The sequence below is a fragment of the Danio rerio genome, chromosome 15 (assembly GCF_052040795.2).
Source record: "Danio rerio strain M-AB ecotype USA chromosome 15, GRCz13ab, whole genome shotgun sequence".
NCBI lineage: Eukaryota > Metazoa > Chordata > Actinopteri > Cypriniformes > Danionidae > Danio > Danio rerio.
In genome coordinates this window covers 44,367,082-44,381,835 of record NC_141035.1, presented here as the reverse complement: position 1 = coordinate 44,381,835, position 14,754 = coordinate 44,367,082, and the positions used below count along the sequence as shown (strand labels likewise).

Here is a 14,754-nt window from a genome sequence, read left to right as displayed (position 1 = left end):
TGCCCTGCAAAGACAATTGGACTAGTTTTGTGGAAAGTTAGAAAGTAATGCAATAAAATATTGAGCTACTCCCTAAAAAAATTACTTTTCACATTCTACTGTCATATTTTAACTTTAGCAGCAGTGGTGCAGTGAGGAGTTTGCGTCTAATAATCTACGACAGTTTGCGTTCATTGAACAGTAAGAATGATTAATAAACGCATATGAAACAGTCCCTTAAAAGTCATGTCTTGCTTTCAGTTTCGGGCTCAGATGCGCTTTGCACCCACAAAGAAACGAACCGCGCCAAAGCCCAAGTGAACCACGCTTACACTTCTCAAACGATCCGGGAAACGGGCCTGGGAACGGTTCAGATACCTCTAGTTTGGAAAAAGTCAGGAAAATGGGTGTGTTCAGCTCTGTTTAGGTGGAGGAGGGTGGGAAAGAGGGAAGGTGCATACAAATTTGCATAAAATAGGGAGTGACGGTTTGGGCATGCGCTGTTTTTACAGAGGCAAAACAAACACACAGACGCAGGTGAGAAAGACAGTGACCTTTTAAATGGACATCAGTAATCAAATTATTTGTTAAATTATTAAATGGTGGACTTTAACTGCAGTTTGGCTCTTTCATTCAGGAACATTTCATTCATGCCCCTTGTGACAAACGAGATATTTGATTCAATGTTGGAAGTGTGTATTTTTAATGCAATGTTTGATACCGCATCGGATGGGAGGGGACATGTCCCCCCCGGGATTTACACCCCTGATCTCATCCCAACCCAAATTTCTTCTCAATTTTATTTTCCTCACTTATTGATTATAGCACCTTGACGTGCCTTTCTTCTGTACTTTTTGTTTATTTGTTAAAAATAAATAAATATAGGGGAGTCCTAAATGGCAAAAGAACATAAAAATCCAATCACTTCTCATATGCGAGGTGTAAGGTCTGTCTTTGCATTAACAATTGACTGAACCTGCTATTACACCTCTCATAAAGTGAAATAAAAAAGACTGTAAAATATTCTGTGTAAAAAAAATAAACAGAAAACTGCCTAATGTTCTGTTTTATCAAAACGTTTTTTTTTTGTTGTGACTAAAATAAATTAGTTTTGAGCAAAAAAAGTTACCAAAAGGCCTGATATATCAATATGATACATAATAAATTTATATAAACATCTATATGGTATAAAAATGGATCTTGATATAAGGATTAATAAACATTTCAGTTCCAAAAAATGGGAATATTATGACTATTTGTTCATGTATCCGTTTTAACAGGGTTTATCATTATATGCATTTTAATTTAACAGGAATTATCATTATAATAAAAAATAAAAAATATATATATATAAGGAAATTTTTAATCCATATATTATTTTCTATTTTATCTGAAATATAATGAAGTCTGTACTTGCATAAACATACATTTTGTGTGATCTCTCTTATTTTGGCAAATTGATTAATTAATTAATTAATAGTAATAAATACAGAAACATTTTCAGAATAATCATAACTTTTTACCTCAACTGTACAGTATGTATGATTATTCTGTTCATCAAGACTACGACAAGGTTTGTTTGAGCCCGGGTCGACCCTGGCTCGTTATTATACAGTATGTATATATAATTCTGCTGTAATCTCTCGCTGTGTGTGTATTTTAAACATGGCAGGTTTTTTGTTTTCATTCTGGCTTGTTGCGTAAGCAAATGACATATCTCTGTAAACCAATAGCGCTTAGCTGCGCGTCTAGCTCCGCCTTTTATTTGTATTTGTATCTGTATTTACCTCTTCGAAAGGGTGAAAAGGCCATAAAAGCGTACCAAACTGAACCATACCGTACCGTACTCAGTGGAAATGGGCCATAAATGGTGGATATTGGTGGGGACACGTCCCCTCAGTCCATGCCAATTCTACACCCTTGATAAATAGAGTCCAAAAACTGAACTACTCATACTGAATGTTTTTGGAAGCCATTGACTTGTGTTTTATGAACAGTTTAAGCAAATAGAAGAGCTAAACTGAAAGGGAAAATAATCTTTATTGGCATGAAGCTGGATGAACTGTAAAAACTGGTCATTTTTGACATTTTTATTCATCCGCCATGTAAAATTCATGCTTCTAATCAATAATTAAAGTAGCAGTTTGCATCTCTGCTATTCATTGTTCATGTCTTGAGTGCAAATATGATGTTGATGTCGTGCATGAAAAAGAATAGTATGGTATTTTTGTGTTTTCCATGCCTAATTAATAATATATTTGATTTGTGTTGCCCATGCACAGCTCTTTGCGTGTTTGGCGAGATGTATTTAATTTTTCAGACTGTATTGTGTTTTAATGAATTCTATCGCCGGTGGTTATTTAACATGAAGAGTGGAGAAATTATAACTGTGGACAGTATTAAATGGGATATGTAAACATGTACTCACAAGCAAATATTTGCTCACACACAAACACATGCTTTTAGTTGGAGAATTTGGGAGCTGAAAATGATTATTTTATGCAGTGCGCCTAAAGGTAATGACAAAATGTGTGTGTAGACGGTGCATGTCCACCCCTGCTGAATTATTTAGCCTTGCTTATGAGACACAACGGGGAGCTGTTTACTTCTGTCTCTCCTTCATGCTTTTCTGTCAGATGTGGAAAAAAAATGGCCTTTATTCAAGTTGTCATCATCCAGTGGGCTGGAAAAAAGTGGCCTGGAGCTTCGGCTGAATGCGAGCGTGTGTGTTTGTGTCTCCAAACACACCTGAGGGACAATCACATCACCGATGCATTAAAGTGCATTCTGGGAGACCAAATGTTGACTTGTTTTCATCCACTGGGAACATACTAGATGCTGAAAAAGATGTTTGATTTGGAAACCTAACATGTGTGAGGGTTTGATGAAGTCAGCCGGCAAGCAAAGTTGAGTGAAAGAGGCAAAAAATGATCTAAGATTATTCGGCCAATCCTGGATCTTTTTATCTTGATTACTGATCTCTGGCTAATTTCGTTCTTCAAACAAGTTCGTGAATCAGATTAAAATGTCTGGATAAACTGATCTGAGATCGCTGCGTGTGTACAGATCTATCGATCCTTGAAATCATGATCAGCAATGCAATGATTGGCTGACGGCACAGCAGCTTAATGACATCATCTGATTAATATTCAATTATCCATGTGAGCAAAACTGCTTAAAATTCATAGTAAACGGTTTGTTAAATATGATACGCAATAACTTTTCAACATTGTTGTGGGCTGCCGACTTTACATTTTCGTGTGTCAAGTGTATTTAGCAATTTATTTAGTTTTACATTTAGAGCTAATTTTTCTTATTATGGTAGCCATAGTCGTATTATAGTAGCCGGTTTCTTAATCGGTGTAAAGAATAACTGGATGGTTAAATTAATTTTGCATCACAAAAGCATTTTAATATTGGTAAAGGCATCAAATCACTGTCATATTAACTGTCAAAACATGTTCATGACTGTATAAATGTATAAAATAGTGCATAAATGTATTATTACTATGTAGCAATATTACTAGTATAGTTGCATATTGTGCATGTCTATTATCATGCACAAATTGTCACCTTAGAATGATAAGGTTCTATTTGACATTTTTGTCAAAATTAAGTTATTCACATATTCTTAATAATTGACAACTTATTTACATTTTGGGCTGGGTTTTTTTTTTTTTTTTTTTTTTGAAATTGTTTACATTTTAAGACTTTTTTATTAAAAAAAAAACCCAAATGTTACACACAATGTTTGCTATGGAATGCATGAAACTTTGAAGCTCAAATTTTCAAAACCATTCAGAACGCAGATCCTCATTTATTCATTTTCTTGTCGGCTTAGTCCCTTTATTAATCTGGGGTCGCCACAGTGGAATGAACCACCTACTTATCCAGCAAGTTTTTACGCAGCGGATGCCCTTTCAGCCGCAGCCCATCTCTGGGAAACATCCACACATACACACACTCATACACTACCCAATTCACCTGTACCGCATTTCTTTGGACTGTACCCGGAGGAAACCCAAGCGAACGCAGGGAGAACATGCAAACTCCACACAGAATCGCCAACAGAGCCGAGGATCGAACCCACGACCCAGCGACCTTCTTGCTGTGAGGCGAACGTGATACCCACTGCGCCACTGCGTCTCCCCAGAATGCAGATAGAGCCTAATAATTCTAAGGTGACGAAATAGTACTAAAGCGTTAGTAAGCGTTTGTATCTAAAAAGTTCATGTCAATAAATGTTCTCTTTGAACCACCAGGTGACAGTCTTTGTACTTTGTGTACTGTGCAGATTACATAAGTTTTAATAATATATATTTTTTAACTAAAATATATATAGTTAAATTATATTTACTATTTTTCCAAGTGTATATAACTACTACTGTAAGAAATCAGCATTCGGAACATACTTTCAGTATTACCTTTGCTTATAATGACTTGATCTAATCCTGTTTATGTCATGAGTCGCTCCCGAGGAGGTTTGAGCTACCAGAACTGTTGCTATGACAACAACTCTCGGATGAGTTTTGAAGAATGAAACGATCCTGGATTGTGTCAAACCACAGAATCAAAAAAATATCGCAGTTAATCTGTTCTCACAGTTTAGTTGGAAGCTGGGTCTATTCTATGCAAGCTATGATGACTTTCACTTTGACATTTTAGCGTGGATGTATACCTGCCCGGTGAGCCGTCTGACAAAAAAGTGCTCCTTTGAATCAAATCAGCAGGATACCTGACCATAACTGTTTCACTTTCACTGTAACTCAACATTTAACTCAACTGGGGTATTAGACGCAAATAAGGAGTAAGGACTGGTAAGAGTGTTATGGAACTTAATAACGCATGCCAAATGGAAAGAAAAACAACTTCCGCATTTTACGTTGTGTTTTTGTGTGTGTGTGTGTGTGCGCGGTCCTTTACTGACAGCCGCGTGTGTGGATCTTGTTGGAAAATATGGCGAAAAGTCCTACATGACGGTAATAGTTTGATCGCAGTGTTTACTTCAGTAATGCCACTAATATCTGCATACTCCACATGTCTTAATTCCATTGCTGTTTAGTTCAGTTATGACTTTAGTCGTATTTAGGTGATCAGAAATCGCTGTTTGGAGCTTGTGTAGGCCTACAGTTCAACATTCATGTTTAACTGAATAAACAGTTAGTAAACTTAAATACATCTTATTGAACATCATTTATTTTCATCACCAATTATCACAGTAGAACAAGCAGTTTGTGATGCATTTTGAAAACAGGAGATGAGCCCCTAGTCTAATGCGCCACCTAGCTTGAGAAACCCATTCTCAAAGACTTATTGTTTGGGTAGCACACATATACTTAATGCTTTCAGCAGAATTCAAATAAGCCATTTTAATCTATAGATTAATCTAGATTTAAAAAAATGTATCTATATGCTCACCTAAAAGTGGCTAATAATTTTTACCTTAAATTTTTTTTTAATGTAAAACTGCATTTATTCTAGCCAAAATAAAACAAATAAGTTTATTAAAATTAATCATTGGTAATGCTGCATTGTTTTTGCAACGTGTTATGAGCTGTCAAACAGCATGTGTGTGTATATTTATTGCAAATAAATTGCAAATTGTGGCATGTTGCAAAACATTTGCATCTTGTGTTTTATTGATGACATCACCAGCGACTAGTCGACATCAACTTAACTTTAATAACATAAGTTAACTTCCAAAAATCTAAAGTTGTTAACCCCCATGTGTATATAGATAGATAGATAGATAGATAGATAGATAGATAGATAGATAGATAGATAGATAGATAGATAGATAGATAGATAGATAGATAGATAGATAGATAGATAGATAGATAGATAGATAGATAGATGTAGAGACACAGACAGACAGACAGGCAAGTCTTTTAAATTTATAGGCAAGAAGTTTTACATTTGTATAGTTTAAAAATATATAAATAAAACTTTTTTAAAAAGTCTGTCACGGTCTAGATCTTCACAAGGGGTTCAAAGAGAGCATTTTTAATATGGTCTTTCAAGATATAAATGCTTACTATTTTAAGGTATCAGCTTTAGTCTTTCTGATACTGGTCTGTTTCTCTCACAGTTCACCATTACAGAAATGGTGCCCAACGTGTGAATTGACAAATACAGCTTCTAGCTCTCACCACCAGTAACAGTTTACTCTTCAGGCGTGTACTATTTTCTCAACTCAATAGATCAGACACAATAAATCTCAAAAATAGATATTTGTGAGTTTTGTCTTCGAACTGCTCCTGTGTGTAATAACAGTTACTTGCACATCTCATCTGACGCCTTTTGTTTTGTTTTTGTGAATTTATTCAACCCCCCCCCCCCCCTTTTTTTTGTTTCTTTTTTCCACTGTTGTAGTCATGAAATAAATGAATCATTCATCATAAGGAACTGGAATGCGGACATATTCAACAAATACAAATTGGCAAAAAGTAGTAGCATGCTTTGGACAGTTTTCAAGAAAACACTAAGCTAATCTGAATGCATCTCAATTCATTTTTCACCTTGCACAGATGGATTGAAAAAAAGTGTCATTTATTTACACTTATGTCAATGCAAAGCAGCTTAATATTATGAAGGAAGTTGAATTGTAATGACACCATGTTTATAAATAGACCCAGTTCAGATTTCATGTCGACTTGTAAGAGTTTCTATTTTCATATTCACAGTTTTGTTTAAGGTTGTTTTCACACTTCAGATGTCTGATCTGAACTAAAATAATCTTAACCCTTCATGTCTCCTTTCACTATGTGTGAATCTACTTTTATGAATGTTTCAAAAGCAACTTCTTCTTTCCTGTGGAACAAACAAAATTCTGTACAATATTGCAAATATTAAATATGCCATTCACACAAATCTGTACATTTTGTCATCATTTATCATTTACTAAAGCAGTATGTTTTTTTTTTTTTTTTTTTTTTTTTTAAGTATTCTAAAGTGGACAGGAAACTAAACAACACAGGCTCATTGAGAAAACAAGCTTCAGTCTTCCTTTTGTGAAACTGCAAAAATGATTTTCAACATACGTTTGACTGCAGTTTCTAGGTAAAATGAACACTAGGGGGCACTATGACATCAACTTTAGTTCCTTCTAACACTAGTGATACTTACAGGGACATGTTATTAACGGATAAATGATTATTCTTGTGCAGCACAACACAATTAATACCACAAACCCTTTAACTGCGTGATTTGTAGTTAAATATGTATACTTCACATATTTAACTATATGTAAATCACATTTCTGCTTGAAGGAATTTACAGGTTATTTTTAAACAGGGCCCGTTCACACATCTTCCCTTTTTGCTGCTGTTTATTTTCCCAATAAGTCTGTATGTGTAAAAGGGGTTGAAGTCATCTTTGCATATTGCACTTTACTTAAAAGGGTGTTCATAAGACACATTCGGGACATGTGACTTATGAACACCCCTTTAAGTCAAGTGTTACCCCATATTTTTACATTCATATCCATACTATCCATTAAACCATTTAGGTTATTTTCACACTTTGGTTGTTTGATTTGAACTGGGATTTGGTTCTGGATGTATTCCTATATCTATTTTCCTGTTTTCCTGTATTAATCGCATTATCCAAACTGTAGTATGTCAATGAGCAAGAGAACTAACCACTGGGAGAACTAGCAAAGACTGTTTTGCACTGTAATTTCTAGAAATTACTTCAAAAAAGGAACTTAATTTTGAACATAATATAATGCCTTTGTTGCGTTTGTTTACTTCTCAGCATGCACAGAATGAAATGTGTGTGTGTGTGTGTGTGTGTGTGTGTGTGTGTGTGTGTGTGTGTGTGTGTGTGGTGTGTGTGTGTGTGTGTGCGTGTGCGTGTGTGCATGTGTGCGCTCTTGTGTATGTGAACAGACTGAAGGAGAACACAAGCTCTATTATTGAAGACAATTTCCGCAGAGATGAGCAGCAATGAGAAATGCATTATTCTGTATTAGGCATATTGTATGATACTGATAACAGTTGACTTTCACAAACTAAGCCAGACTAGAAATAAACCATAGCTTATTGGAGTTTGCATGAACCCTGAATGATCAATGAACCAAACACTAACATCAAACTGATTTGGAATCAGCAGTTAAACTTTTAATAAGGAAGTTTTGCATAAATATTTGCAAATGAAAAGTCCTCTTTCATATGATTTAGGAAATTGTGGAACATTGACAAGATCAGGCAGAGTCATATTTATATTATTTCATGACATTTTCATGAGTCTGGTCAGTTTTTAAGCAGTGTTGAGTTATAAATTATTTAGAAATACCATTAAATTGTATTAATTCCATCTATTGTATTCAGATTATATGCATTTTGCATCATAAACTTTTGCTTTGTGTATTGTTCATACATAATTTGGTTTAATCCATAAATAATTTAAAATTTTTAAAACAATAAATTAAAATTTTAATTAACACAAAGAACTCAATTTTAACAATCTAAGCATGATGTGTGTGTGCATGGCTCAAAAGCATTAAGGGTATGTCCATATTCATTTTTGTTATTTTAAGGATGGAAAACTACACTCTAACATGCATTAAACCAATCAGAGTCTCATCTCCCATTCTCTTTGGGAAGGGGGACAAGTGTGCTTTGGCCCGGTTCAAGGCAACTGTACATAGTGTGAGTACGTCCTTAGCCTACAATCCTTACGCAACCTACACGTTTATCTGTTATTTGTCTCTTTTGGTAGTGCCTAATTTTAATGTGAGATTTTAAAAAACAGATCTAAATTTCTATTACGGAACTAGGCGGGTCGGGCAGTGGGTGAAAAAAGGCTGACTATATGGTGAGAGCAATTGGGTGCAGAATAAAACCAGGCCGGAGCGGGACATTTCTGTAACATTTTTTATCCTTTAATTTTTTTTCATATGTGAAGATATTTGTGTATCGCTGCACATCCAGTGTCTATTAAGCAACGTGTAAGCATTTGGACCTGCATAGGCACATAATAAAGGCTTTAGACCAGCTTTTAGTTGCTCAATGGTCCATTATAGTTCCTCAAATTGGCAACATGCCAACAATGCGTTTTAACACACCTCCTTTCCACACCTCCTTTAACACACCTCCTTTTCAGACCGGAACACCCATGAGTCCCAAGTGGCGCAAATGGATTTGCTTTTCAAATAACGTGGTGCAAAACGTGAAAATTAGGGTTGAGCTGGTCTGAAAATAGCAATAAGTCATGCCAAATACGTCTTGCGCTTTATTGCACTGGGTGTATGATAGGGCCCCAACAGTTCAATTCAGTAATATCATGGTAAAACATATGGTACATTCTATAGTACAATTCTCTTTGTTGGCATAGATGGTTCCATGAAGATCCACGCAAACTTTTCACCCCCAAAAACTTTACTCACTTTATTTTTTAAAATTGTTCTTCTCGCAATATAATGGTTCTTAAATGGTTTTGAATAAGTTTTTAGTGAAAAGTTTTTCATGGCACTTTTATTTTTAAGAGTGTAACAATTTTCATTTATTTAGATATTTTTTTCACTCGTTTAAGAGAGCAGTTGGATGCAATATTGTTTAAGGTGCAAAATATCAAGTTAAGATTCTTTTATTAATTATCATTCATTCATTCATTTTCTTTTTGGCTTAGTCCCTTTATTAATCCAGGGTTGCCACTGCAGAATTAACCGTCAACTTATCCAGCATGTTTTACGCAGCATGTCTTCTAGCTGCAACTAATCACTGGGAAACCAATACACACTCATTCACACACATACACTATGGACACTTTAGGCTATCCAATTCACCTGTACTGCATGTCTTTGGACTGTGGGGGAAACCGGAGCACCCGGATGAAACCCACATAAATGAAGGGAGAACATGCAAACTCCACACAGAAACGCCAACTGACCCGGCTGAGGCTCGAACCAGTGACTTTCTTGCTGTGAGGCGTCAGCACTACCTACTGCGCCACTGCGTCACCTTTATTAATTATTATTATTAAAATAATTTGATTCAAGTTCAAAAAGACCTCAGAAATCAAAAACAGCACACAGATTTCAAATGCATTATGAGGATTCAGATTTTTTAAAAATGTTTGCACAGCACAACCTGACAACGATTAAGAGAATCTGAATATTTATTTTCAGTGCACGTCTAGCCGAAGTAAAAGTGATACCAGGAGCTTTTAAAGAAAGTGCATTCTGCATCATGCTGGCGATCATATGAAAGAGTGTGTGTTAATTTTGATGTAAGCCTCCTGTGGCAATCAAAAGCAAAACAGAAAGCTGAAACCTACAGGAAGGAGATCCAGAGAGAGACGGGAGGGGGGCAGCATTATATTGAGTTTAAAAGCAAACAAAAATAGCTTTAAGGGAAAAGAGAGAGGGACGGGAAAATCAAAGGACAGAGTTGCACTGTGTGTGTGTGTGCTTTGTATTTCTTATGTTGCAGAGAACAAATGTCCCCACAAGTATAGCAATATCAGTTACTTTTGACCTTGGAGGGACAATTGTGGTCCCCATAAGGACAGCAGTTCCCAAATCACACAGAATGAAGTGTGTTGCAGATGTAAAATTGCACATTGTTTACTGTGAGTTGGGTTTAGGTGAAGGGTATAGAATATACAGTTTGTATAGAATAAAAATCATAACGTCTTTGAGATACCCCCATAAAGATCATGTGTTTTAGACTGGTCTGCTGTCATATAGGCTTTATTTATGCAATACGGAAGTGCTTGGTTTTGCGATTGCTTTGGAACTTCCAATTGAGTTGCCTGTGAGAGAAATAACTAGGAACAATAAATGTCAGAAAATGGTCACAATACTTGCCCCACAAACATGTGTGTTCATATGTTCAAAATATACGTATGCAACATCAAGCAGCAGAACAAGCTTTTCTAAACTCCTAGAAGTGACTGAGACAAGAGTCATGAGCCAAAAAGATTTCACATGGCTGCGCCCATACATGTTCCCAGAACATCTATGGATCTATTCCCACAGACCTGTGTTCTCTCCACTGCAAGCTTTTACAAGTTTTAGATTTAATTGTGAATCAATTGTGCATTCACTGACATTGAATTTGACATTGGGTTTCGTTATTTTGATTTATCAAATTAATGAAATAAGTGAACATGGACATAGTGTTGAGGAGTAACTAACTGAATGTCATTGTTTTTGAGCTCAAATTAAGCAATTAACAAATCTGAATCTGAAGGTTTCTGATGGAGTCACAAACCTCAGTTTATTATAAAAACATGCAATTTGGAGTGAAATTATAAATTATCTGGGGCAACGCAGTGGTGCAGAGGGTAGCAAGTTTGCCTCACAGCAAGAAGGTCGCTGATTCGAGCCTCGGCTGGGTCAGTTGGCATTTCTGTGTGGAGTTTGCTCTCCCTGTGTTCGTGTGGGTTTCCTGTGCTCCGGTTTCCTCCAGAAGTCTAAAGACTTGTGGTACAGGTGAATTGGGTAAGCTAAAATTGTCCGTAGTGTGCAAGTGTGTGAATGAAAGTATGTATCCCAGTGATGGGTTGTGGCTGGAAGGGCATCCAATGCGTTTGCTGGATAAGTTGGCAGTTCATTCTGCTGTGGCGACTCCAGATTAACAAAGGGACTAAGCCAAAAAAAAATGAATGAATAAATAAATGATCTGAAATTATATAAGTTATCTGAAATACTTGATATAATAGTTATAAGTCATAGCTTATACAGCCAAAAAAGTAAATAAAAGTGGTAGCATTTAATAATAATAATATTGCATAAAATAATAGGTTAAATTATAGAAGAAAATTTAAAATTGCACTCAAAAACATTAGGTTTAAGTTGAAAACAATTGCTAAAGAAGATTACTAATAATTGAATAAAATATAATACAGATTTTTATACATTTTTATTATGTTTTTTTTACTATAAAAATTTAAGAAATATCTAAAAAAAAATAAAATAAAAAAAACAAATTGACAAGCTCAAAAACCCCAAAATCGAAATAAAAGCAAAAAACAAAAAACAAAAAAAAAACAAACAAACTGCAAAACATTTTAACTATTAATAATATTACTATATAGATACATTTTAAAATAGCACCAAGTAAGTTTTAGGTAGAAACTAAACTAAAATTTTAGTTTAGAAAAATACACAGAGTAAAATGACTGAAACTAATTAAGCTAAAATTGTAATAACTGAACATATTAGATTAAAAAAAAAAGTTAATATTAATAAAATGCAGATAAAAATGCATAATAATTTCAAACTTTTAAACCAAATAATTTTACAGCAAATCCAGCACAAAAAAAAAAAAAAAACAATAAATGAGTCCTAGATAATGCATTGTATCTGGTATATTGTTAATATGATTCTATTCCCTGGTGCAGCACTGCATCTTGTCTCCCAGATTTGCATAAAGCAATATTTCATCATTCTGCAATATGCATCTTAGACAAAAACCTGTCCAAACCTTACCCTGCCATCCAGGTTTGCAGATGGGCTTCACATGGATGTGCACGATCGCTTCCTGCATCGCTCTCTTCTGACCACAATCCAGTGCCGTCACACGAATCTTATAGTGCGATTTCTTCTCAAAGCTCAGACTCTCAGTGTTCCTGATGTTTCCTGCACGCAAAAAAACTCATTTGTATATGGCATGTTATACTCATAACTCATAATACACAAGAACTGACTTTCTTCTAACTGATTACAAATTTAATTTGAGTTTGTATTTTGCAATAATTAATGTTTAAAAGCAGATTAACTAAGTTGCACATTATTACATTACAATCAAATATAAGTTATTGTATACAGAAATAAGTATTGAACACGTCACCATTACTCTCAAAAAACATTTCTAAAGAAGCTGTTGACTTAAAATTTTCTCCAGATGATGGTAACAACCAAATAAATCCATATGTAAAAGGAAAAAAAATTAAATTAGTTTGCAAATGAAGTTAAGGTGTAATAAAATGAAATGACAGAGAGAAAAAGCATTGAGCACATAAAGAAAGGGAGGTGTAGAAAGACCCAGACAGCAGCTGAAATCTCTCAGGAGTTATTTAGCAACCCTCTGCCTTTCGTCACTGTAAATGAATATGAGCTGCTTCAGTCCAACATCTACATTAGCAGGATGATGAAGATGAAACATTTCGGAAAGACAATAGCCCCAAACACAACCAAGGAAACTCTCAAATGCTTTCAGAGAAAGAAAATCAAGCTGTAGAATGGCCCAGCCAATCACCTGACTTAAATCCAATATAAAATACACATTAAAGAACAGATTTGATACACGAGACCCACAGAACCATCAAGATTTTAACTGAACCACTGAAATGTACTTAATACTTTATATAAAGGGCTTTTTTTGTGATGTCTATGTGTACGTTTAATGAAGTCTGTTTGTGTACTAAACTATCCTCTATGACTTTTATCTAAATACCACAATATTTTAATATCTGATCACTCTCCGGTCTCTTTGCAGTAGATTTTGGCATGTAAAACTCTCCCTATGCCGGTGTTTTAATCCTATAGTTTACTAAATGATGATAATTTCACAGAATCTTGTGCCACACATATAGCTGAACTTCCTTCTTCAAATGATAAGTGGGATGTTCCTGACTTGACCATTTGGGAAACTCTCAAATGCTGGAATTAGAGGTCAAATAAAAGCTTGGGCAGACAGAAGCTGTGGACATTTTTTTGTAAAAAAAAAATTGTGGAATAATTTTGGGAGTCTTAATATAGGACATAAAAAGGTGTATGCTTTTGTTTAATGTTTACTATGCAGATCCTCTTAGATCCACTTATTTTGTAAATAAAGCAAGTCTTCTCATATATCTACTATAGGGCAGAAATGGTTACTTTACAAAGTGTATCGTAAATAAATCAGATGAACACTTTCAGTCAACAATATTACCGAAATGAATGTAAAAACTGAATGAATATACGTTTACACACGTTTACTCAAGTAAATAAATAGACTCAATAATGAGCTCAAAATCTGCGGAATATAAATATGGCACGTGTCAGTAGATGTGAGTGAGCATTTGTGTGTGTGTTTGCTGACCGTTGCGATCCACAGCGAAGGCTGTGTCCGGCGAGGTGATCTGGTAGTTGCAGATTTGGCTATATTGTGGAGAACAGTCCTGATCTGATGCCTGAACCTGCAGGATACTGTCATACACTTTACCCTCCGTCACTGAGCCGTGATACTCCAGCTGACCAAACACTGGAGAAAACTCATTCACATCTCCCACCTGCACACGCACCGCTGCCCTGAAAAACACAAACAAAACATTATCCAGAAAACAAATCCACAAACATAGACGATTTAAATGAACAATTAGGTAATATCCAGACAACGGTCTGTGAATATAACCAGCTTTTAATGATAAAAATGTATTAAGTTGCTTTATTGGCATGACATTTAGTACAGTATTGCCCAAGCATTTTAAATATGTATATGTAATATATTAACATCATCAAACTAATAACATATACAGCAAATACGAAATAAATGACAGAAAAAGAAAAGGCAGATAATACATTTATTAATTATAATGATACAATAATAATAATAATAATAATAATAATAATAATAATAATAATAATAATAATAATACAATAAAGTCTAGATTATTTAAATAAGATGCATGAATTTACATTAACAAATTCTTATGGTGTTTAGGGTGTATACAATTTTTTCAACTAGATTAGATGTCAATTAATCCTCTCCGAGTACATGGCAAAGTTTTTGGTAAGTCATGGTAAGAGTCATTTTAAATAAAAAATGAATTAATGTTTGGCAGGTG

The 14,754-nt window shown here is 34.8% G+C and overlaps 2 protein-coding genes and 1 long non-coding RNA gene across 6 annotated transcripts in view; 1 reads left to right on the top strand and 2 right to left on the bottom strand.

The window, feature by feature from the left end:
• Positions 1 to 14,754, bottom strand: part of LOC147840700 (uncharacterized) — a 199,008-nt gene that overhangs the window by 96,144 nt on the left and 88,110 nt on the right. The gene's annotated exons all lie outside the window — the stretch shown is intronic.
• LOC100334612 (NACHT, LRR and PYD domains-containing protein 3) overlaps positions 1 to 14,754 on the top strand; it is a 130,131-nt gene that overhangs the window by 54,495 nt on the left and 60,882 nt on the right. The window lies entirely within an intron of this gene.
• Positions 1 to 14,754, bottom strand: part of clstn2b (calsyntenin 2b) — a 111,148-nt gene that overhangs the window by 54,410 nt on the left and 41,984 nt on the right. For all 3 annotated transcript variants that reach the window (XR_015509895.1, XR_015509896.1, XM_087284620.1), the window contains exons 4-5: positions 14,010 to 14,218; positions 12,416 to 12,565 (exon numbers count right to left, since the gene is read on the bottom strand). Coding sequence is in view for 1 of the 3 variants with exons in the window: in XM_087284620.1 (XP_087140746.1) it covers positions 12,416 to 12,565; positions 14,010 to 14,218 (359 nt within the window). In the remaining 2 variants the exon portion in view is untranslated. The remainder of the gene's footprint in view (positions 1 to 12,415; positions 12,566 to 14,009; positions 14,219 to 14,754) is intronic.